Source organism: Barbatula barbatula (assembly GCF_947034865.1).
Source record: "Barbatula barbatula genome assembly, chromosome: 3".
NCBI classification, from domain to species: Eukaryota; Metazoa; Chordata; class Actinopteri; order Cypriniformes; family Nemacheilidae; genus Barbatula; species Barbatula barbatula.
The window spans coordinates 10,153,380-10,179,355 of record NC_136764.1 but is presented as its reverse complement, the minus strand read 5'-3'; the positions used below and the strand labels follow the sequence as shown (position 1 = coordinate 10,179,355).

The window sequence follows — 25,976 nt, the reverse complement described above, 5'->3', positions numbered from 1 at the left end:
TCGATTTCGGATAAAAGCGTCTGGCAAATGCATAAATGTAATTTAACGTTTCTTGCCTTCAATTCTGTGTTTGACAACAAAACGTGTTTTTATATTGTGCCTACAAATGTTGTGCTTTGAATGTGTCTTTATATTTAGTGTCGAAATCGTTAATCTGGTCTAATATGAAGCAATACTTTATTGACTCTTTGGGGTTCAAATAAGAAAAGTGAGATATTGCAGGACCCGATGCCCGTCACAACTTTAACATCTTAGCGGATCATCTCGTGCAGTTCTGCGGTGTGTCGCCCGCAGTGTGTGGATTGGGTGTTAACTTCATTTCCTGTGGGCGGAGGCAGGGAGAGGCTGCACTGCAAACCCATCTCAGGGTCCGCCGATCGCTCACACTTCCCATGATCCAAACCGAAGACTAACCGCAACGTGTTAGGGCGAATCTGGTTTACTGCCCGCTGTATACTTTCGCCATTTGGACTCATATTCTATTCAATGAAATAATCTGTTGTCGGTTGGAAGTAAACGGGGTGTTGATAGCGTAACCAGCTGTTGATTCGCAGTCGACTACGGGGTTGTTAGGACGAGCAACAAAGACTTCACGGACGATCAGCGGCTCTCTGTTGGAGGTTTATTTTCATAGCTAATGTGGTTATAAACGAACGCCCGAAAATTGTATCGCCGGGGAACACGTGTCAAGGTAAAGATAACAAAATAACAGACTTCGATCATTTAAACTTCCGTCACAATTACATGCAAGCATTTGTTATGTGGGTTCTCTGTGCTTTAAGTAATCTGAAGATTATTGAATTAAAGGAATTCTCCTTTAAAGATCTTTCAAGAAAGTGACATTTGGTTGAGAACTTTGGGTGGGTATGTCCCATCTATCTCGCTTCAAAGGGAAGACGTGGATTTGCCCCCGAGGCCCCTATAATGTGATTCACATATCAGGTCGTATGCAAACAATCCCCCACGGCGGTGTTTCACGGGCTGTATGCAGTTGCTGTCTGCTATCATGGATCTTTTGTTGAGTCTTGTGGGCCCGGACATCTGCTGTAATTTCTCTGACTCAGTGTTGAGAGAGTCCAGGAGGGTTCGGGGGGGGGGGGGGGGGTGTACAATGCTTTATTTGGTAGGGTCTTTGGTAAATGTGTCTGTCCTGGGAAGTTAAACGATGAACACGTGTAGCATGAGTAATCCTCGTTTGTGATGCGTTTAACATATACCACATGAAATTCGCCCATGGGGGATGTGTTAAAAAGACACATGAGTTTTTGGCATTAGGCTTTGGCAGGGCTGTGAAATGTTATCTGGCCAATTTTACTAGAAAAGGTCCCGCAGAGGATCCCCATTAAACATCGCATATTTACATGAAGTGGTGGTGTGAAAGGTTGATGCTGTGTTTTCTTACCGGATGCCTCGATTTAAAGCTATTTTCAATGTATGCTACACTGTTATTGAATTAACCTTTATTATGTTGTTTGTGCGGTGTTATATGAATATAAAGTCACAGGGTTAAAAGTATGAGAACTTACATTCTCCACACATTCAGATTCAATTTAGTTTTGTGGTTCTGTTATTTTGCGTCACCTTCCTTCCGTAAAGGGGCGTGACCTCCCAGCCAAGGGGAGGGGTTTCCTTGCGAAGGCTCGGGCAACTTTTTTGTGTGCTAGGCATGTAAATTATTTTCCTAATACATAGAACACGGTGTAAAATGGGTTTATGATTTATGGATTCGCATGCACTAAAATATGATATAAACAGATGTCCTTTTCATAGCCAAACAAAATGAATGACAATCTCAACATTTGTGTGTATGTGTTTAAAAAGCTGTTCATCATGTTTAACATTACTTGTCTTCAGGGCCGGCCCAAGCCTTTACGGGACCCTAAGCAGAACTGATTTGAGGGTCCCCCTGTGCCCCAATACAGTCGACTGTTATCAATGTTTGATTATTTGGACGCACACTTAAAACCTTACACAGCCAATTCAATTAGTTGAATATGTGTTCGGGATGTAGGAATGTCATAAAAACTAAACCGATAAACCTTGCATTACAAGTCTATTGTGATTGTCAAAATATTTTATAATGTCATTACTTCCAAATATTTTAAGTGAACTGTCCTTTCAAATTTTGAGCAAACAGACCATTTTATTGTTCAATGCATTTAACTATTTGCAAAGATTTTATTTTAACCACAAGCTATAAAGACCCTTTTTAAGCCATACAGCCCTTGAGGGTGATTTAATCTTTTTTTATTTAGTGTATTTACTTGATAACCATTAAATAAATGTACAACATTCCCAAATATAAGTACGCTGAATTGACAGGTACTTCTAAATCTAAATCCGCATTTTGTCGTTTGCATCAGTAAATACTGTCGTATGTTTAACATCTCTATCGTTAAACACTAAACAGTTGTCAAAAATGTAATGTTTTTAGTCACTGACAGTATGTCGTGAATATATCACAAAAAAACTGTCATTTCATTTGCTCTTGGGGGCCCCCTAGTTGTGGCAGGGCCCTAAGCAGCCGCTTAGTACGCTTATAGGGAGGGCCGTCTTCCTTTTGCGTCCTTTTGAGGTGATTTAAAAAACAGAAGTGTGAACTCTGAGGGACAAATATTTTAGAATAAACCTAGTACACAGTGTGTATTTCAGAAAATATGCATTTAAAATAATCAGTTTGTGTAGTGAGAAGAAAGGAGCAAAAATAGCTGATAGAAGAATCTTTCCAGTTTTTGATTGTGCATGTGCGCACACGTTTGGTTTATGTGTATGCAAGACCGAATACTGCGTTTGGTGCATGTGTATGCAAGACTGTCAATAAGAGTGAACCATAAAATGCGCCCTTATTTGAGAGCTTATTTTGGATCGGAAAATAAAGGCAACAAGCCTCACCTATTTAAAAATGAACCAACACATAAAATAAGGTCTGTCGTATGTTTAATTTTGGTGTGATGAATGAAACGCTAACTTTTTTCTGAAGTGTCACGTTCCTCAATTAGAATCACTTGACATGTTTTAATAATCATTGTTATGTTGTTCCTGCACTATGTAAAGGAGACTGCAGAGAATGTTCTCATATAACCTGTTAATGTGGGTGTTCTGGCTCAGCTGTTTTGCTGGGCATCTATAAGCAGACGTGTGTTTAACCCTCTCTAGTGGTTGTAAAGATGAATGTGAAGTCTGAATCAAGATGCGTTTTTTTATTCTGTTGATATGGATTCTGGCTCTCTGACTCATTTCCCGTCAGCCTGATGTTATGACATACTAACAGCGAGAAGGGATGGGGCTGGGAGGCATTACAAGCTGTGTTTGGTCGTCGTAACCTGCACAGTACGAATGTAAAAGTGTTTACTAAAAGCCTGGTGCTAAGAGAGATCATGTGTCTGCTATGAATTAATACACCGTTGAATGTAAAGAGGGGAAATTGGATTGCACTCTTAAAAAAATGCTTTCTTACTTCACCTCTCCCTTTTGAAGCACTACATTGGCTGACGCAGAACAAAGATGTCACCACGTTTTAGATTCTTTCCCAAAGAATCAAATATATTTACAAAAAGCGCTCTGTAGAGCAGTTTGTCCGTTTTGGGCTACTGTAGAAACAACATGGCAAATTCCGTGCAAGGAAACCCGAAGTGTATGTAGATAGAAATAGCTAATTCTGAGGTAAGGAAGACATTACGCTGCTTTATGTAAGGTCTTTATACACCTCTGAATATATAGTTATGTATATTATATTCGATTTCTGTCAATAGATCCTCCAAAAGTTACGAGGTGGAGTCTCCCCGTTCTCTGTCTGAAAATAATCATCATTCACCTAGCAGTGTGCATGGCTGTGAAGGGGGTGGATGGGTGGGTGGGTAGGGAGCAGCCATTTAATTAAGGCAATGGCTGTCCTGCTGTGGAGGCTGTGTGGGGTTAATGGCTACTCTGTGTGTGTGTTGGTCCTGTGTCTGACTTCAATCATCAGGTAGTGAATAACAAAGAACAGCTATTCAGAAATTCCTGTTTAAACACAGCCATGTCCTCAGTCGACCCTAAAGTCTAGGGACAAACATGGGTTTGTCACATCTTAAAAGGATAGTTTCCCTAAAAATAAATGTCATCATTTCTTCGCCCATATGTCATTAAAAACCTTTGACTTTCTTTGTTCTGTGGAATACATTATATTTTGAGTAACGTCTCAGTGGTTTTGTGTCCATACAATGGACGTCAGTGGGGTTGAGTGTCGTTTGGTAGCTAGCGTTTTTCAAAATATAATTTATGATAGTTATGCAGATTTGAAATGGCAAATTATAAAGGAATTTTCAATGTTGGGCGAACTATCCTTTTAATGTAGCAAATTGTAACTCTTAAACGCACTTTTTAAAGATTCGGATAACATTTGCAATGATTTGTCCAAATGTTGACACAATCTTCAGATTTCTTACTAATTTTACTTGCAGAAAAGTCTGATCTGTCTGACGGGCCGTGTGCAAACTTGCACTTGTAGCTTGTTAACAGAACACCAAAGAGAATGTGTCGCCCGAAGGCATACACTGTGATCTTATTGGTTTCTGTGAACTGTGGGTGGGACTTAGGGACATGGAGAAACAAAGAGCGTGGTATTGTAGATTTATTTCTAGAAACACACCCAGACTTCAGGGCTGCATTATCAAGACTTAAACATAATGTAGCCTCGAGGAATATAGACCAGACTAAATTGAGAACTACTGTCTCGCACACACTCTGACATTCTAAAAGATAGTGTTACACAACTGTTTTGTGTTACAGATTGACTGAACCATTCTCCAGAACCAGCTGTCACACACACAAAGATTTGTTTCACTAGTTAGAGAGTATCATAATCGTAGATGAACATTGTTTTCATACCAGGCTAAAGATTTTTGTATCTAAATCTAACCCTCGTACAAATCTCTTAATTTCAAAACAAATCTACTTTGTTCATTCAGTCTTTGGCTCAAAACCCGGTTGGTCAATATGGACCTTACAGGACTTTAATGAAATCTGATTTGATGTAGACTTCGGTGAACATAAATGGAAGTGGTTTGTTTGATGTGTGGATGTAGTAAAGATACACATTGTACCATAGTCAGTGAGTCACCCTGAAGCCTCTCCTTATCTTTAGGAGTCGCCCGGAAAACATGTGCGAAAACACCAGCCATGTATTCCAATGGGAACTTCCTATGTCTGAGTCAGCAGCATGGACAAATTACAGTAAAAGCAACTTTTTATGTGTCAGATTTTTCTATTTTATAACTCGTATAGTTTTATGGCATGGCATAGTGGACTCCATAGGTTGAATACTTTAAGGAACAGTTTACCCAAAAACGAGTCTTAATTTACTCGCCCTCAAGTTGTTCCAAATCTGTAAAAATGTATTTGTTCTGATGAACACGGAGAAAGATATTTTGAAAAATGCTTATAAGCTGTTCTTGGCCACCATTGCCAAAAATTGTTTTTTACAATTCTCTGTTCCATTGAGCAGAAAAGAAGATATTTAGAAGAATGTAGGGAAGCAAGCAGTTCTGGGCCACTTCTGATTACCATTAAAATGGTGACTTAGAGAACTACAAGCATTCTTTCAAATATCTTTCTCTGTGTTCACCAGAACAAAGACATTTATACAGATTTGAACAAATCAATGGTGAGCAAATGAGGACGGAATGTCCTTTTAGGAATCTTTTGGACAAATAGTATGTTAATTTCTTTCCATGGTCTGTACACGCTTTCTCGCACGCACACACGCAACAGATGCATATTTTGTAGGGTTAAATAAACACCAGCCAGTGCACTGAGATAAACCCTCAATATACAAATAGCTTATTTTCATTGTAAAATACGAGGCTTCAAATTGCTTATCTTTAAGTGTTCACAAAACTGTTCTGTGTGTGTTTGCACAGATAGGGTAATGTCGGGTTTGCTGTGGTTGGATTAGAACAAAGATTTGGTGCTTCAGTGTAATACAAGTGTGTTATTTCATGTCACATGTAACTTCTGCTTCAGAACAGCTGGGGTTACCCTGTGTGTGTTAGTTGATCATGCTGGGTTTGTGGAAATGATCTCATCTGTGTCTGTAGTAGTGTTGTTTAGGAAACCAAGTAACACTGTAGTGTTTATGCATGTTTGCTCTTACTCTCATGCCTAATAAGGTTGAATCAGCACTCTTTGGAACGGATGTCCAAACTTTCAGTAGATCATTCAACAAACAGAAGAACCTTGTCTTTGTTTCATTAGTGAGGTGGAGGTTTCATTGGAACGGCAAATCTATCATCTTCCCAAATATGGCGGTGGAATCCTCTCTCTCTCTCTGTTTCTCTCTGTCTGTCTCTCTCTCTCTATCTCCCCCTCACCCTCTGTGTACTTGTCTTTGTTTTCTGCAGCCATGCATTTGTGCTAGTAGAACAGGAAGTGACCTTCTAACACTTATCTGCCTACACATTAAGTCACACACATACAATCCCCTTTCCTCTAATAGTTTTAAATATGAATATGAAGATACTTCAGATTAATAAAATGTAAGAAAGAGATTGTTCTTTAAAGAACCTTTGACTGAATGGTTTTTCTATGGCATCGCGGTGATGATCCTTTCAAGCACCTATATTTCTAAGTGCTGGCCAAAATAGCAGAAAAGATGCTCTGTTTTTTTCAGACCTCAAATACTGCAAAGAACACATACAAATATAAATGTTGTATTGCTTAAAAGTGAATATGAACATGTGTATGTAGGTTAATTTAATAAGGTTCATTTAAAGGAAAAAAGGAAGGAGGCAGAACCCAGTGAACGTACAACCACTTATAATATAATAAACAAACAAACAAAGTAAAATTCCGGCAGCTCCCTCACGGTCTACTACCAGCCACACAAACATAATAAAGCAGAACATAAAGTCCAGGCCTGGTCCTCTCTCGCTCCTCCCCTGTTGTCACTTTTCTCTTATGCTTCCGGAGCATGGAGAGGAGCATCCTCTGTGAGAGATGCGAGACCGGGGCTCGGTGTCACCCGCTGTTTCCCCTCACGGCTCTCGGCCCGCCCCGCACGCCACCGTGTATTTAGGAAATGTAAAAAACAATTTATGTGATGACCTTGATTCTTTTTTGTCTTGTCATGCTGTCAGTCTTTCACATTGCTGTTGGATGACTTTGTCACTTTTTCCACTTCCACAGACACTGGACTGGAATGGCAACACTATATCTAAATGAAAATTTAGAATGGTCTTTGAATTTTTTCCAAGTCTGTGCATGTCAGTCTGAATCATATAGAATGTGTTCGCAAAACATTCACAAACTTGTGTTCGAATGGGAACTTCCTATGTCGCCAAGATGGAAAAACATTAAGCTATACTTAAAATGAGGATATTTAATACTTAATTATTTACTTATTTCTGTTTTCTACCTCATAAATAATAATATTTTTAGAGCTGTATTTCACTGTACATTATGCTGGATAATATTTGATCATTGTCCTTTTGCAAATTTCAGATGGACTTTAAGGTGTTCCTCCTGATATCACTTCTGCTTGGACTCAGCAGTGCTCAACAAGGTATGCATTTTATGGACACGCGTAGCAAGCCTTGAATTTGATTGATTTAAACAGCTCCACATGCTTGGGAGAAAAGCATAATTTGCGGAAAAATTCCTCAAAAACTGCCGAGATCATCAGCTAAACATTTCCAAAGATCTTCATTCCAAGAATGTCTCTGTGAGATATAGCAGCACTCTGGAATTCATGATAAAACTGTAAGAACGCACTGCTCAGTCGTTTCACTGAATTGTACACCACGAGGAATACGAACGCGCACAAGTCTCGCTGTCTATTCTAGTTCATGTTGACCTCATGAATTGGATTATGTCTTTATGGAAAGCTGTGGGGATGCCATCATGAATACAGTTCACATGACCTTCCCACAGCATTTTGCCACACTAAACCATTTCAGCATTACAGAAGAGACGTCTTATTTAGAGTCCCGGGAGAGAGAATCATATTGCACATGGATGCAACCACAGTGTCGGTTATTAAATGCACTTTCCTTTATATTTCCTGTGTCGTAATGGCGAGGTCATGATGGTGATGGACGTTTTTGTTGTGTGCGCAGATGGTAATGAATGCACAAAGGCTTCGGCTCAGTCCTGCGGAGAGTGCATTCAGGCCGGAGAGAAGTGTGGATGGTGTACAGACGTGGTGAGTGCAGACAAAACCATTGGAGAAGGAAATGGCTGGTCCTGCAACTAAGTGCATTTAGGGAAAAATGTTACTAGGGGCATTTCCTGTAGTCGGATGACTTGTTTATTCAAGTGTGTAACAATTGCCGAGGACATCCTGTCATTCGAACAAACAGTTCTGTTTCTTGTTTTATGCGACCATGCAAACAACCAACGTTTGTAATGTTCTGAGTGACATCACTTAACAGCTAACCTTTATTCTGTTGGTTGATTGTTACCCAGAGAGTCATTTCATTGGGACATATTCCCTTGTAGCGGTATTGAGTCAGTGTCCTATGCGATCATGTCTGCACATTCCATGTGGCTCAGATTTTGGCAGACAGGAAGGGACAGTCATGTTTAACACAGACCACATGAAAGAACCAGGAAGCGTACAAAGTCTTTGTTAAAGAGGGAGGAGGCTTGATTTATAACCAAAAATAATTTAATAATTTAAATGCTTGTTATGTTTATATATATATATATATATATACATATGCATATACATATACATATACATATACATATACATATATACACATACACATACACATACACATACACATACACACACACACATATACGTATATATATACACATGAATACATATATTAAATATATACAAAAATTATTATTAAATAAATATTTTCTTAATATAAAAAACTGTGTTATAAAAAAACAGTGGGCAAAGTAACATAACTAATTGTTACATTTCAGTGTCTGCCCGTTCACCTGTTTATGGTCTTTGTTTGTCTACTTTTTATTTGCAGAACTTTCTGAAACAGGGAGAGCAGAAGTCCACACGGTGCGATGAGGTGGAGTTTCTGCTCAAAAAGGGCTGTAATAAAGCCAGCATTGAAAATCCACGTGGAAATGTTGAGACCCTCAAGAACCAAAGTGTAACAAATCGCAAAAGGGACGGAGTATCTCTGAAGCCAGATCAGATCACCCAGATTCAACCTCAAAAACTTAGCCTTAACCTCCGCTCAGGTACGACATACTTGCGTCTTAACTTGAGTAAAGGGACGTTCACATTAAAGCGATAACTATATTGTTACTAAAGTTGTGTCAATGACGATAACGTTATGTTTATTCTAAGCTTGCGCGCAGCAGTGTTCCCAAACCCTAAAATGTATGTATTGTACATGACCTGCTGCTAATGCTTTCATTTTCATTCTCAGACGTCTTTGCTCCAAAATATGACGGCAAAGGCTGATGTGAACAGCCCATTTCACTACAATAATAACTGCCGTTTCATCGTGTTATAGTGGCTGAAGTCATGTGGAATGATGGTCTAATCGCGAACTCTTCTGTCATTCCAGGTGAAGCTCAGAAGTTTGTACTGAAATTCAAGAGAGCCGAGGATTATCCTATTGATCTCTACTACCTGATGGACCTCAGTTACTCTATGAAAGATGATTTAGAGAATGTGAAAAAATTGGGAACACATCTCATGACTGAAATGCAAAAGATCACCTCTGACTTCAGGATTGGTAAGGAACCACAAAGCATTTTTGTCCTCCAAAGGAGCATGATAGCATCATGGTACTATTTCAGATTTACTTTAATCTTGTTTCTAGGTTTTGGCTCCTTTGTGGAGAAAACCGTTATGCCATACATCAGCACAACACCAGCCAAGCTGCTAAACCCCTGCACATCTGATCAAAACTGCACCAGCCCGTTCAGCTATAAAAACGTGCTGAGCCTGACCGCAGATGGATCCAGGTTTAATGACCTTGTTAGTAGACAGCAGATCTCAGGAAACCTGGACTCGCCCGAGGGAGGGTTTGACGCCATCATGCAAGTTGCAGTCTGCGCAGTAAGTTTGCTCACAAGTACATATGAAGAGTTTGGTTCCAAAATGAGGGAACCCCGTTTTTCCAAAATCATGTTTTTGTGGCTTACTGCATTTATTAGGTTATTATGGCTTAAATCAAAATGAACTGAGATGAATTGGAATGCATAACAAAAGAGTAAAAAAAGGTTTGATCTCATTTTGGAACTAAACTCTTCATATCCAAACCAAGTGTCCAATTATCATAAATTATATAGAACACTACATAAGTGTCAGAGAAATGGCTTCAGACAGGTCAAGGTTATTTAGCCTTGTGCTAATCTAACCTTCCCTATTTGGATATTTAAGTTTGAAAGTATTTGTTTATTTACTATAGTGTTTCTAGCATTTATGTCAATGCATTTTGCACATGCGTTTATTTAACGCAACGTACAGTGCATTTTGTCAGTATTTGTTTGTGTTCCCTGGGAATCTAATCTATTACCTTTGTGCTCCATCAGTCGAGTTACAAGAACATGCTAGAACTTACTAACATTTGTGTTTTGTACCAGAATCAGATCGGCTGGCGGAACGTAACACGTCTGCTTGTGTTTTCCACCGATGCTGGATTCCACTTTGCTGGAGATGGGAAACTAGGTGGAATCGTACTTCCCAATGATGGAAAATGCCATCTGCAGGATAACATGTACACCATGAGTCATTATTACGTAAGTGTGTGTAATACCATGATGCATCGCTGCTTAAGGTATCATCCACAATGTATTCATAGACGTCTTGTCTTTCCTCTCCTTTTTAGGACTATCCATCCATTGCTCATCTGGTTCAGAAATTAAGTGAAAACAACATTCAGACAATTTTTGCAATTACAAAGGAGTTCCAGCCTGTTTACGAGGTAAAAAAAACATACGCAGAGTTGCATTGAAAAGCAAATCAGACTCTGTTGTACGTTTGACCATGCAACACTGTATGAAAGTACCCTGACTAAAGTGTTTTTCCCCATGCAGCAACTGAAAGAACTCATTCCAAAGTCTGCGGTGGGAATGCTGTCCTCAGACTCCAGCAATGTGACAAAACTCATTATTGAAGCCTATAATGTGAGCATAAACCCCTGTTTAACTTTCCCTGGATGACTTTTATATGCATCCAAGTATATTTTTCATTTCTAACATTTACAATATCTGTTCCTCAGTCTCTGTCCTCTGAGGTCATTCTGGAGAACAGCAAGCTTCCTGAAGGCGTGTCCATCTCATATGTTTCTCACTGCAAGAATGGGGTGAGCGAAAAAGGAGAAAATGGAAGAAAGTGCTCCAACATCTCTATTGGGGATGAGGTGAGAATCTTTTTTTATTTTCTAGTTTATCATTTAGTTCAATACATTTAGTATCTTTCCATACAGTTTCCTTTACAAAATTATCTAGATTCTGCGATTAAAGCGTTGGTTTGGTAACTGGAAGGCTGCTTTGCCTCAAGCTTTTGGTCTGAATTGGACAAAAATGAAAATGTTGTCACCATTTTCTTAACCCTCACGTTGTTCCGAACCTGTATAAATGTTGACTGTTTGTTCTGCTGAACATGAAGACAGACATTTGTTAGATTGTTTCTTGCCAAACAGTTCTGTTGCACCTTTGACCACCATAGAAGTATGGTAGTCAATGGTGCCCCAAAACTGTTTGGTTTCCCACATTCATCAAAATGTCTTGTTTGTTTGGAACACCGTGAGGGTGTGAAAATGATGACAAAATGTAGATTTTTGGGGAACTGTTCCTCTAGGTTGCTTTGAAGGAAATCATCTGCTGAACTATTAATATGTTTGCTTTTTATTGTTGTTTCATAGGTGACATTTGATGTAGCGATCACAGCTAAGGGTTGTCCATTCAATGGTAAAACGGAGTCGATAAAGATCAAACCGCTGGGCTTCACCGAGGAGGTGGAGATCATCCTGAACTTCATCTGTGAATGCGAGTGTCACGTCGGCGGCATTCAAAACAGCCCCGAGTGTCATTTTGGCAATGGAACGTTGGAGTGTGGAGCATGCAGGTGAGTTATTTCAGCCATGCAAGTATCGACGTACCCACAAAGACCAAATCCACATCTTGAACCGGCTGTAATATCTTCTCATTTTCAGGTGCAATGAGGGACGTATTGGCAGGGTTTGTGAATGTAGCAAAGATGAGGTGAGAACAGAAGATTTAGACGCAAACTGCCGTATTGATAACGGGACGGACATCTGCAGCAATAATGGAGACTGTGTTTGTGGGACGTGCGAGTGCAAAAAAAGAGAAAATCCAGAAGAGAGATACAGCGGCAAGTTCTGTGAGTGTGACAACTTCAACTGCGACCGCTCCAACAACATGCTCTGTGGAGGTAGGACCATCATTTTCTTTCTGGAAGCACATTTTTGAATCTCTCTCTGAAGTATGTAGAGTAATGGCATGGATGTGAAAAGAGCAAGTTTCAGTCTTTAAGTGATTTTGCCGTGTTTCTCTGGTTTTCAGGTCACGGTAGGTGCGAGTGTCGGAAATGTATATGTGATGCTAACTACACAGACAACGCTTGTGACTGCTCTCTGGACACCTCAACCTGTTTATCAGAGAACAAACAAATCTGTAACGGTCGAGGCGTCTGTAAGTGTGGAAAGTGTACATGTACCGACCCAAAGTTTCAGGGCCCAACCTGTGAAAACTGCCCGACCTGCCCTGGAGTTTGTAACGAACACAAGTGAGTAATTAGCAGAAGACATAAAGTCATGACGCTGTTTGTTATCTCATTTTGGCTCTGTTAATCCAGTTCTTCATGATAAAACATTCCCAGAATGCAACACTACCTTGCTATATGTTTGGATCACAGCCCTAATTTTCTCTGGGTGAACTAAAAGTGTTGTTTTGTTGTTGTTCTCAGGGACTGTGTGGAGTGCAGAGCATTTAACACCGGTGACAAGAAAGATACATGTGAGAAAGAGTGTAGATACTTCAGTCTTAATATGGTGAAGAAGAAGGAAGATCTTCCACAGCCTAATGAGAAGCCCTACATCAATCACTGTAAAGAGCGAGATGCTAATGACTGCTGGTTCTTCTTCACGTACGCTACCAGAAACGACAGCACTGTTGAGGTCCATGTGGCTGAGGAGCTTGGTAAGTTGGGCCGACAAGCTTTATGGCCGGGCCACACATACTCTGTGTGCAGTGCGTATGCGGTCTGTATTTTTTCACGTGCCCATGTTAACGGATTAGATCATTCACACAGCATTCGTATGCAGATGCGTCTGTGCAGTGATCGTTTACGCTATGTTTGCTGTACAGCACAGACTGTTTTAAAGTGATAGCACACGTATCATGCTCAAAATGAAGACGAATTGACACAGAAATGCAGTAGTTTCACCATCAATGCATGTAAATGAAGTTTACTACCTTTTTTATTTGTTATTTGTTTAATTAAGCAAAAAAAAGTCAATTAAAATGTTACGTGGTACAAATATTTTATATTGCGTGAGGAAGGTGCTTCTATGCAGATAGTGACAAGCAGGTGGTCCAGAAAGTCCGTTAAGGGGAGATTAGGGGGAAGGGACTTTTTAGTCCAGAGACCATTTGATTGGACGACAATTTGTGTAGTGCTGGATGAGTCATCGTTACTTTTAGTCTGTTTTTCAGTGGAAGAGAAAGAGTGTAAATAGTGTATGCACATATCTGCTAGCTAGCATATAGCATTGCACATAAGCATATAGATAGCGACAAAAATTATTTCATGAGACCTTAATGAATTGCTTTATAACTTTACACTTTTGTCCCATAATCCTTTGCAATTGTTTTCACAGAGTGCCCCTCTGGTCCTGACATCATCCCCATTGTAGCGGGTGTGGTCGCAGGAATCGTTCTGATTGGTTTAGCTCTGCTGCTCATCTGGAAGCTGCTCATGGTTATTCACGACCGCAGAGAATTCGCCAAATTCGAGAAAGAAAAGATGAATGCCAAGTGGGACACGGTATGTTTCTGGAAATGACATTTTATTTCATTTCAGGTATTTGTTTAAAACATTAGTTATATTGTATATATTCAACATAGATCTTGTTTTTACTCAAATTAGTACAGGAAGTTTTCAAGAAATTTTGGCTTCTTTTCTTTAGTTAAACACAAACAAATGTAAAAAAATTATATCTTTTTTTATTAAGATGCTGTAATTTTATCATCTTATAAGGGAAGTGCATGTCTGCCTCATGAAAGTTATCTGAATGACTCTAATGGCTTCATACATTTCTTCCAAAGCAAACGATATGTTTGAGAAAACAAGAAAAATAAAACCAAAGCTAAAATCTGAATCTCAGGATTTCTTGTGATTCTCGTGATGAGATATAAGCAATAGGAACTTGTCGACAGACCCAAGAGACAAACTATTTAATATGTAATATTTCTGTGAAAGTAGTTTGACCTTACCATTAAAAGTAAAGAGCAGTTAGTTGTGTTGGGATGCCTGACCTCATTCTGTAAGGGTGTGGCTGGTGTTACACGGGATGATCATTACTGCCATCTACTGCTCACTGGCAGTATTACATTTCTGGAATCTTAGAAATGTGCTCACAGAAAAAAAGGGAAAACATTATAGATTGATGTGTGGTGTTTTTGAAGCACAAGGTTAAATTATTCATATTTTTGCAGTAATTTCCTTTTTTTTAAAGACAGGATAGGCTAATAAAGATTTTTGAACCAGATTCTTGACACTTCTAGCTATGCAGATCTACATTACGTTTTGGTGTACGCATTATTGATTGTTTGCTTTAAAGAGTTTGCTTGCTTTTTAATGTTAAAGGTAAGGTGTCTTTGAGGTAAAAGCCAATCTAAAGATGCTGCAGCGTACGGCATCATGTTTCTTTGTTTCAGCTTCTTTTCTGTTGTGACAAATGTACTGTCTCTTTCTTTCCAAAACTTCTCTTTCCATCCTGCCTATCTAGCAAGACAACCCCATATACAAGAGCCCCATTAATAACTTCCAGAATCCAAGTTATGGATCTAAAGGAGTCACACTTTGAGTCTGTACTCTTCTTTGCTGCATGCATCTCTCTCTCTCTCTCTCTCTCTCTCTCTCTCTCTCTCTCTCTCTCTCTCTCTCTCTCTCTCTCTCTCTCTCTCTCTCTCTCTCTCTCTCTCTCTCTCTCTCTCTCTCTCTCTCTCTCTCTCTCTCTCTCTCTCTCTCTCTCTCTCCTCTCTCTCTCTCTCTCTCTCTCTCTCTCTCTCTCCTCTCTCCTCTCTCCTCTCTCCTCTCTCGGAATGATGTATTATAATCCACTAATTCTAAGGAGCGTTTTTGTTTACAGTGCTAACAGTATGTACAAAAGACATAATAAATTTATAATGATGTGAGCTTGATGAATGTCTAAAAAAAATTATCTTAAGTATACTGAACTACACCCCTCAATGCTCTGTAATTGACATGAGTTGTTTATTTTTTAGGTTTCTAAATAAAGAGAAGATTTATTTAAATCACCGAATATGCAAGATAACTGCAAGGCATTTGTGTGTATATAACTCTCTTGTTTTGGTGTTTGCTGGTTCTGTGCACTTTGTGTAAGATGATTCTACCGTATTTGGTATGCTTTGGTATGCTAACCTGAAGATGACTTTATTGTGATATCTAATGTTTCTTGAATTATCATTTCAGGGTGAGAACCCCATTTACAAGAGCGCTGTGACTACGTGGTGAACCCCAAATATGAGGGCAAGTAATGGACATGCGTGTCTTTCTCCAAGCAACACTGTATGCAAAACAATTCAAAAGGAGGAGAGTTCACAAGTTTTCTTTTTTTAAATCACCTTTTGTCTGTGCATTTGCCACTGATCTGTGTAATCTATTAATCTGTTTTCTATGCATTGTTTTGAAAGTGTACAGTATGTATAAACGTAAGTTTTTACTTTTTTATGCAATCTTATACAATGTTTCCAATGTTCAATTTTTGTTAGTTTGGTTAAGTCACAAGTCTGTCGTGCCTTGTTTTTCTGAATGTCAAAGCTGATCGTGTTGGGTTAGATAAGGTGTTGAGTGGAAATAACAAATGTTATCCACAGTGAAAGGACACAACACATTGATTCCTAGAATCTAAATAGTCATGCCTTCAGTTCACTGTAAAAGTATGACAGACATTAATCATTTGATGGTACAGAAATCATGCAAACCTGTGGATGGAGCGTGCCGTCATTGGGATAGTAGGTAGCTGTCGTGACCACAGCTGTTTATGTACATGGTGCTTAAAACAGACACACATGTGATGTTCTTATGCATTGCTCTGCATAATTCGGAGTGATTTGACTGCAATCTATAATGTGTGGATCTGTGTGGAAATGCACTCACTGTCTTTGGGCTTTCTAGCGTAAGTGCTTTTTTAAAGTTTGAGAAATCAGAAATTTGGACAGTGTTAGAATTTTATTTAGTTACTCATTACATCGCCATAAACGTGTCTGTAGTGATACATTTTGTTGACCACCGGTCAGAGCATCTTTTGTAATTTTATCAATCGCGTGTTCGATTTTGATTTGAAAGCATGTCTAGGTGACGACTAAAAGATTTTAAGGGACATTTTAATCATTGTCTATGAATGGAACAATCAGCTTTTTATTATTATTATGAGAAACCTGACTTTAAAGTCACATGAAAGTAAACACGAGAGAATGAACTCAGGTCTCTAATTCTTTAATGACTATCACTGATGCCAAATATTTACCGTCTGCTGTGCAAGAACTATATTTTAATGTACTGTTTTCAAATCTTCGACTCATATCATTTCATATGTGTTTGAATTTCTTTTTAATATCATCATTTTCCAAACAAATGTTCAGATTTTAGTTGGAAAAGGTTGGTGTTATGAGAAGGATTTTTTTTCTCTCTTTTTATGGTTTAATCTTTTAAAGCTTTTAAAGTTACATTACACAGACTCTGTGTTTTAAAGTGCCTTTTTTCTCATTTCAGCATCATGCCCACTGTCACAACCTTTTGTTTCTAGGAGTTATTTATTAAATAAAGAGTGAAAACACTGGACTTCATTGTGATTGTCATTTGTCTGACACAACATGACTTCTAAATCTCTTTGGAAGACATATACAACACCGGTCCAGAAAAACGTATTTGTTTCAGTTTTTTAACACTACACAAACATTTGAATAAACCAAATTGTAAACGGATATATTCAGGATATAATTATATATGCCCGTTTAAAAATAAAAACCAGATGTGCTGCTGGACAAGTGTTTAAGGAACAGGTCACCCGAAAAATTCATTAAGGCCATGTTCACAATTGACTTCTTTTTTTTAAGCTGCTAGCGTCTCTTTTGCATTGACACATTGAAATTTGTGTTTTCAAAAAAGTTCTGGCTGGGTGTTTTCATGCAGTTCGAGAGCGTCTATTAAAGTGGAATTTTTGTTTTCTAAAAAAAATTATTCTAAATCAAGCACTTTTATCACAGCTGACCAATAAAAAGCGAGTAGGGACACGTAGTTACCATAACATAACATAACATAGGTTGAACACAGGTGATTGGTCAAGGAAGGATCAAGCTCGAAAAAATTATATGTTGGCCGAAACGCTGTTTGGAGCATAGTTTTGGAATAAATGTAAATTAAATTTACACTTTCAACAACTTTGATTGCATTTCTAGTGGAAATTAGTATTTTTTAAAGACGCTCTCGGTTTATAATTCAATTCTAATTCTGTTATGCTGCCTCTGAAGTCTGTCACTCTGAGCTGCCTTAGGTGCACAAATATTGGCTCTGGATATTGCCCGCTTCTACTTGTAACCACAACGCTGCAAGCTTTTTTATTGAAAAAGCGGCATTTCCAAATTTTTCTTGTCAAAAAAAGAAGTCAAATTAATATTACTCACTTTCAAGTTCTTGGAAATCTGTATATATGTATTGTTTCTAATGGCCACAGTGAAAAATATTTGGAAGAATGCATGTAACTTAACAGTTCTTGGCCGCCATTGACTACCAGGAAAAAATACAATATTCAAAAGTGCTCCTGAACTGTTTGCTTTCCTACATTCTTCCAAATATCTTCTTTTGTGTTCAACACGACAAATACATTTATACAGATTTGGAACGACTGGAGGATAAATAAATGATAAGTTAAAAAATCTTTATATTCAAATTTATAATGTTTGCACAGTTTAGTCTTAGAATTTATTGCTCGGATCTCAGAGAATAATCTCGGACTGTTTGGGGTTAAAGGTAACAAGAGAATATCTTTATTGAAGACCTGTCAGAGTATTCACTGTTTCTTTCATTTTGAATTTTGTGCATCTGTTCTGAAGGAGGAGCATCACTGAACCCACCCCTGCGTTACTCTTTTAGCTTGTACTTCCTCATCTGAGACGTAGTGGGAGAGGTGTGAGACTGCTGCTGCTCAGTGGCCACAACTTTTGTATAAATACATTTTATATTTTTAAATGCTTTGAGGACTGTAACAATTTTATGTTACATGGAATGTAATTCATGAAATCAGAAGCTGGTCATATAAATATTTACCTCAGAACACTTGAAAGAGGAATAGGAGCATGTGTTAAGGTATGTGTTTACTCTTAGGCAGGTTTTCTATTTTAATGTATTTAAAGGTGTGATATTAAATGGCATCTTGAGTACAGATTATGAATACAAATGTTGTAGTTATATTCATTAAAATAGTTAGAGTTCCTAAAGACGCTAAACTATTTACAATCTCTTTCTAAGTGTTGTCGGAGTTATTCTGATATGTTTGTTATTATGTAATATGTATTCATTTTAAAACACTTTGGTATATATTATCAGAAGCATGCACAGGAAACTGCCTACTCTTCCTGCAGATTTAGGTTAATGATTAACTTGCTTCAGGAACTCCTGCATGGTGGACCTTTATTGAATTAACCTTTACTTTAGTGCGAATACTTTTGTAATTCCTCATGTGTTCATTCATTAAAAAATATACATTCAATATTCAAGATGATTTGTATAAAATAAAAAAGACTTGTGTTTGTATTGTATCATTCACCGGAGAGTTTACATTGGGAGTGTTAGTAATAGATTTGGAGTATTAACCCTCCTTAATCTTTGTTTGTTGTGTAATTCCTAATGTTCCTCTTCATTTAGATGGATGTAAGGGTCCTGTCGATATTAGTTCTACTAGCATTTGTTTCCCAAAGCAGAGCAAAAACAGGTAATACAAGATATCATTTATCTCAACAACAAAGCTACACTGTTAATGTTGCTCCAGTATTTTTAGGCCCTTAGGGGACACTCTTTAGATCTAAGAGTCTTTGTAGTGATTGTAGCAATTCTAGGTTTTGTAGCAAGTTTAGAATAAAGCTTGTGTTTAAAGCATGGCGTCATAAAGAACGATTTCATTAATAAAATCATACTTGAACAAATTAAATGTGGAATATGGCATAATATTATGTACACTTGAAAGTAGGAGTTTTTAAACAGAACCAATATTGTAACTGCAGTAAATGTGTTGCCTTCTAAGTTTGTTGGACATGTGTTTTGTGCTCAGACAGCAATGAATGCATTTCTGCCAAAACATGTGGAGAATGTATTCAGATCAGCCCACAGTGTGTGTGGTGTAAAGATCCTGTAAGTCATTTCACTTTGGCTTGATTGTTTGTTGAGATTATTTATGTTCAACCTCTTTAATTCACATAACTCCGATATGATCACAGTCTTCTCTTTAACAAGTCTCTGCATGTGTCTTCACAGGACTTCAAACCTTCACGCTGTGATCACCAGGATTCTCTAGAAAAGGCTAGTTGCACTGCACTCGGCATTGAAAACCCCAGAGGAACAATCACCATCGACAAGAACAAACCCGTCACGAACCGTAAACCTGATGTGGCGGAGAAATTAAGTCATGATGAGATCACTCAGATTCAGCCACAGAAGCTCACCTTAAACCTCAGATCAGGTACTGAACACTGTAGCAGGAAAAACACTGCGTGTGTCTGGAACTGATGTTTTAAGATCTAAAGCATGAATCACCTGAAAAAAATCATCCATTGACTTGCCTCAAGACGTTCAAAACCTTTTTTGACTTGATTTGAAATGAAGAGAGCACATTACTTTTTTACTAATAAATCATTTAGATACAGTAAATCATTTATAATAAATATTCCATAATTTAATGAATTGTATTTACAGTTGCTAACCACTTATTCAATTTAAAATGTTTCTCTATTTCTATACAGGTGAGGCACAGAAGTTCTCTTTAAAGTTCAAGAGGGCAGAAGATTACCCCATTGATCTCTACTTTCTGATGGACCTCAGCGACTCCATGTTAAGAAATATTGAGAACGTCAAGAACCTCGGTACGGACCTCGCCAAGAGGATGCAGGGCACCACGTCGGACCTGCGGATTGGTTCGTAGTTTTAAAAGACACACAGTCACACCCACACTGTTTTGAGAAAATAAGCTTTGAATCTTCTGATCTCAAGTAACCATTTTACAGTTCAGGAAACCGCTGAAGACAAATTTTCTTGTACAAACACTTCGATGCGACTAGTAAATGCTCAGGGTCTCCTAAATCTTCATTTTAGGGTTTGGCTCATTTCTGGAGAAGCTTGTCATGCCCTTTATACTGACGACTCCAAAGTATCTGAAGAACCCATGCTATCCCGGTAACTGCACTGCACCGTTTACCTATAAAAACGTCCTGAGCCTGACCAGCGACGGCCAGGCGTTCACCCGAGAAGTTAGCAAGCAGCAGACCTCTGGAAACCTGGATTCCCCGGAGGCAGGATTTGATGCAATCATGCAAGCTGCCGTCTGCACGGTGGGTGCTACAAAATGAGCATTCCATAAATGTCAGAGCACTTTGTTGAACATGTTTGCACACGTTGAAACAAACCTGAGGCAAAGAGGAAATCTCTGTGCTTTTATAATGTGCTCTATCCCAAAAGAATGTGCTCTTTTGACTGAACAGTCATGGACAGAATCTTTCACATTTATGTTGTATGTGAACTAAATTGGACAAGTAACAAAATATTATACTATATTTTATTTATTGTGGCATTTCGGAATAATGTCTGCAGGAACCACATCATCTTTGAAATGTCGATTCGGAATGTAGATCTTCCCTTTTTTATTCATTTGTCAAATAGTAACCACACAGTTTGCTGAATTTCACAAAACCAGAGACACATTTTTGTCACGATTTTATTCAGGACTAAAGATCTGACTAGTGTGTTTGGTGTCCTGTTATTGTATTTTAGAAAGAGATTGGCTGGAGGAATGTGACTCGTCTCCTTGTGGTGTCCACTGATGCTGGATTCCATTTAGCTGGAGATGGAAAACTTGGTGGAATTGTTCGTCCCAATGATGGGAAATGCCATCTGGAGAATAACATGTATACTATGGGCCACTACTTTGTAAGTCTGTATCTGTCTTTTTTATTTGTTTTAATCTTAGGTGACTTACAGCCTTAAACCTAGTACCATTTAAAGGAATGCTACAGTTCACACACTGTATTATCTGACAGGACTACCCCACAATCTCTCAACTGGCAGACACACTGAGCGAAAACAACATTCAGACCATCTTTGCTGTGACTGAACCTTTCCATGGGATTTATGAGGTCTGTAAATGTTTTACATTAACTTCACAGATCAAAAACATCTTGTTCATCATTGCACAATATATGGTTCAGGTTAATGATGGTGTATGTATATGTGTGTGTTCCCAATAGCAACTGGCTAAACTAATACCTAAATCAAAGGCGGGGATATTATCTGCGAGCTCCTCCAATGTTATCCAGCTCATCATTGATGCCTATAATGTAAGTTTGAAGTCTGTAAAGTTATGGTTAGCTGTGGTCAACTCTTGAGGTTTTTAAAGCACTTTCAGGTTTTATTTTTCAAAACAAATCACACTAATCGAATAAGCACATTTTTAACTCCTTGAATTGTAATAATGCAATTTTGTTATTTCACTACACACTTTGAGAGTGTGGATGATATATACACTGTGAGGTTTAATTTGAACTATTTTAACACTGGCGATTTTACCGTGTATGGATGTCACAATATCAGATTTTCACTACACGGTTATCTTAAGCAAAATGGTAACGGTATTATCACGATAACTATTCAAGTTTATTTTCTAACATTAATAAAAGATGCTATTAGTCAAATTTATCTTTATTTGTGTTTTCACATTTTTGGGGTAAATTAATCAATTTAACTTTAACTGGTGTGGAATTCTTTATGATATTACCATATGAGTTGAATTAACATGATATCAAAAATCATTGTTTTTTATATCACTGTAGTGTTAACAAATCTGTCTCCTAGTGACCTTAGACTTTTGAAGGTGAACTAGATCTGAAGACTTCCTGCAGGTCTAAAGTTCAGCAAACAACTAAATATGGTGTAACTTCTTATCTGTCCTTAAGTCTCTATCCTCTGAGATCATTCTGGAGAACAGCAAGCTGCCTAAAAATGTCTCCATATCCTTTGTTTCTCACTGCATGGATGGAGTGAGCCAAAAAGGAGAAAATGGACGCAAGTGCTCCAACATCGCCATTGGGAATGAGGTAAGACAGCAATAGCATTAGACATCCAGATTCTGTCTGTGCATGCAGGGTTGTTACTTTGTGCAAACCAGAACACGTCAACTTAAGCCCTGGTATACCAAAAAAGTCGATTACCTTTTCACATTTTAGGTCTCATTTTAGGTCAACCTCCAGAGATGGCCTTCTAGTTCAGTGAGACACACATTTGAGATAAAACCAAGCCACCTAACAGCAAGAAACCTGCTCAATCTAAATTTTGTGTATCGTAGGTAACATTTGATGTACAAATCGTCACTGAAGGATGTCCATCTAATGGTAAATCTGAGACGATAAAAATCAAACCGTTGGGATTCAATGAGGAGGTAGAGGTTGTCCTCAACTTTATCTGCGAGTGTGAGTGTAACAAAGACAAGGTTCAAAACAGTCCAGCGTGTACAGACGGCAATGGAACTCTGGAGTGTGGAGTATGCAGGTTAGAACTACTCTTTCTCGTATGAAACACTCCTAAATTAGCATGATCACCATTTTGACGTTTTCATATCAGGTGTAATGAAGACCGACTAGGCAGGTTATGCGAGTGCAGCAGAGATGAGATCCAGACCGAAGATCTGGATGCAAACTGCCGCATTGGTAACAGCACGGACATTTGCAGTAATAATGGAGAATGTGTCTGCGGGACGTGTGAGTGTAAAATAAGAGATAATCCAGAGGAGAGATACAGCGGCAAGTTCTGTGAGTGCGACAACTTCAGCTGCGACCGCTCCAACAACATGCTCTGTGGAGGTACAGACATCATTTTTGTGTTGGGAACCAAACTCTGATAATCCAATTATAGAGTATGCTTCATATCTTCTTTTTTTTGCGTTTTCAGGTCACGGTCGGTGTGTGTGTCGGAAATGTATCTGTGATGCTAACTACACAGGCAGTGCATGTGATTGCCCAATGGACAACTCGACATGTATGGCCAGTAATAAACAAATGTGTAGCGGTCGAGGCGTCTGTAAGTGTGGAAAGTGTATATGTGCTGACCCAAAGTTTCAGGGCCCAACCTGTGAAATCTGCCCGACCTGCCCTGGAGTTTGTACCGAACACAAGTGAGTTATTAGCAGAACTTGCGGACTTACACATTGTAAGATGTTAATGCAATGCAACACTTCCAGAATGCAACATGACAATTTCACCAGGGTTTGGAAAGAGTCCTACTTTTCACTAACATTGCTTCAATGCTGTGGTTTGCTTCGCAGGGCTTGTGTTGAGTGCCGAGCATTTAAGACCGGTGTCAAGAAAGATTCATGTGAAAAGGAGTGTCGAGACTTCAATTATATACCGGTGAAGAAGAAGGAAGATCTTTTACAACCTGTTTGCAAAGAGCGAGATGCTAATGACTGCTGGTTCTATTTCACTTACGCTATTAGAAATGACAACACTGTTGAGGTCCATGTGGCAGAGAGTCTTGGTAAGTTGGGTCATCAAGCTTTAGTTATGTCACAGACTGTGTTATTAGGGGGATGGACTTTCTCGTTCCAGTAAGCATTTGATTGGTCAAAAATCTGTGTAGTGCAGGATGAGTCATCATTACTTTTTAATCACTTTAATCAATAACTGGTGATTTATCTTTTGTCCCATAATGCTTTGCAACTTTTCTCACAGAGTGCCCATCTGGTCCTGACATCATCCCTATTGTAGCTGGTGTGGTCGCAGGAATCGTTCTGATTGGTTTAGCTCTGCTGCTCATCTGGAAGCTGCTCATGGTTCTTCACGACCGCAGAGAATTCAACAAATTTGAGAAAGAAAAGATGAATGCCAAGTGGGACACGGTATGTTTCTGTACATTTGATTTAATCTTGCTTCCATTGTTTACCTCATTTGTAAGTCGCTTTGTATAAAAGTGTCTGGTAAATGACTAAATGTAAATGCTATCTGTTAAAGATGAAGCATCAGTTTTGTGATATTATAAATGCACCCATCAAAGATTTGTTGGTCAAGAAGGTTGGTCCCCTTTCACCATGCTAAGATCTCATTACCTAGTGCTACCTACTTTCTTATCCCCTAAAAATATGTAATGTTTGTCGTAAAACTGAGGAGCATCTAGTTGTGTTTGGAGGCATGTTTCATGGGCAGTGTTGGGCAAGTTCCTCTGAAAAATTAATAAACCACTAGTTACTATTTACATATTCAATGGTGTAATTAGATTATTGTAATTACTCTCTCCAGAAAGTATTTAATTACTTATTACTTTCTATATCCTATATCAACCTTCATTAGTTAAGTGATTCAAGAATAGACATGAAACGGCTCTTTAATTCATTCAAATAAAAAACATAAATCTACATAAAGTATTATTAATTACAAATGTGAGCATTATACATTAAAGCACAGGTTTTAAAGTTAGACTTTGAATTTGGATGTCAATTCCACTATTGCACCCACGTATATTAAACACAGTTTTAGTTTAATAACATTAGAGGTAACTGTAATTACATTACAGAAAAATTTGAGCAATCCCTTACTTTACTTTTTCAAGGGAAAATTACTTAGTAACTAGTTACACCGAACCCAGTTAATGGGATGCATTTTGTTGGGTGTGGTCTGTCTGAAAATAGGAATGATACCTTGTACTTATATGAATGTACATTTTGATGATGCAAAGCTTTTTTGTTCAAACACACTTGTATTTGTCATGTTTACATGTTGGTTTTGTTTATCATCATTTCAGGGTGAGAATCCCATTTACAAGAGCGCTGTGACCACTGTGGTAAACCCCAGATATGAGGGAAAATAACTGGCAATCCAGAGGAATTGTAAAGAAGTTTCTACATTTTTATAACGTTTTTGCTGTGCATTTGATATAGTTCTGTTTATGCAATTGTTTTCTAATTTAAACACACATGTGATCTGTGCCGCTCTGTTTTTGTGTTTTTATGGTTGATTACATCACGCAAACAAAAATCTTTATCCAAGATGTTTTTGTTGACAACCAATCAAATCTGCCTGAAAATACCCTCTTTTGTTTTTAAGTTGTTTTTAAACAATTAATAGGGAGATTTTAGTGGTCTGTGAATGCAACTTTCTTTTTCTCAAAACATTGGTATAAAGAACAAAAAATGTACTTCTTGGTTTAGATTTCTTCTGAATATGAGAAAATAAACTCAGGTCTGTAAGTAGTTTGTTACACTGGTGCCATATATTCACTGTCTGTGTGACTCAGCTCATTTTGGAACCAAACTCTTCTTCTTGAATGAATGTTTTATTATTTTTTAAACAACATGATTATATATAAAACTAGAAAGCAGGAGAATATTTCTGTTTTTTTTGTATGTACAGATCAGTGTTATAAGAATTTGTCTTTTTTTTCTATGTCACTTTCTTTACTGCATTACATATAAGTGTTTTATTTTCCCTTCTCACTGTCACAATCTTCTTTGTCTAAGAGTTTATTTATTAAATAAAAATAAAAACTGGACTTA

General features: G+C 38.1%; 1 protein-coding gene across 1 annotated transcript; it reads left to right on the top strand.

Moving 5' to 3' along the window:
* Window positions 1-182: 182 nt before the first annotated feature.
* LOC306892532 (uncharacterized protein) lies at window positions 183-25,976 on the top strand. The gene is given in 33 exon segments (XM_079453659.1): window positions 183-691; window positions 7,480-7,540; window positions 8,094-8,179; window positions 8,970-9,189; window positions 9,522-9,692; window positions 9,780-10,018; window positions 10,546-10,701; window positions 10,791-10,886; window positions 10,999-11,088; window positions 11,184-11,324; window positions 11,829-12,031; window positions 12,120-12,358; window positions 12,490-12,712; window positions 12,893-13,125; window positions 13,806-13,972; window positions 15,644-15,677; window positions 15,680-15,704; window positions 18,463-18,538; window positions 19,097-19,163; window positions 19,500-19,579; window positions 19,703-19,907; window positions 20,188-20,358; window positions 20,537-20,772; window positions 21,212-21,367; window positions 21,478-21,573; window positions 21,685-21,774; window positions 22,390-22,530; window positions 22,779-22,981; window positions 23,054-23,292; window positions 23,381-23,603; window positions 23,754-23,965; window positions 24,160-24,326; window positions 25,226-25,976. Coding segments are annotated over 32 exon segments (4,812 nt in total). The 5' UTR covers window positions 183-691; the 3' UTR covers window positions 25,292-25,976.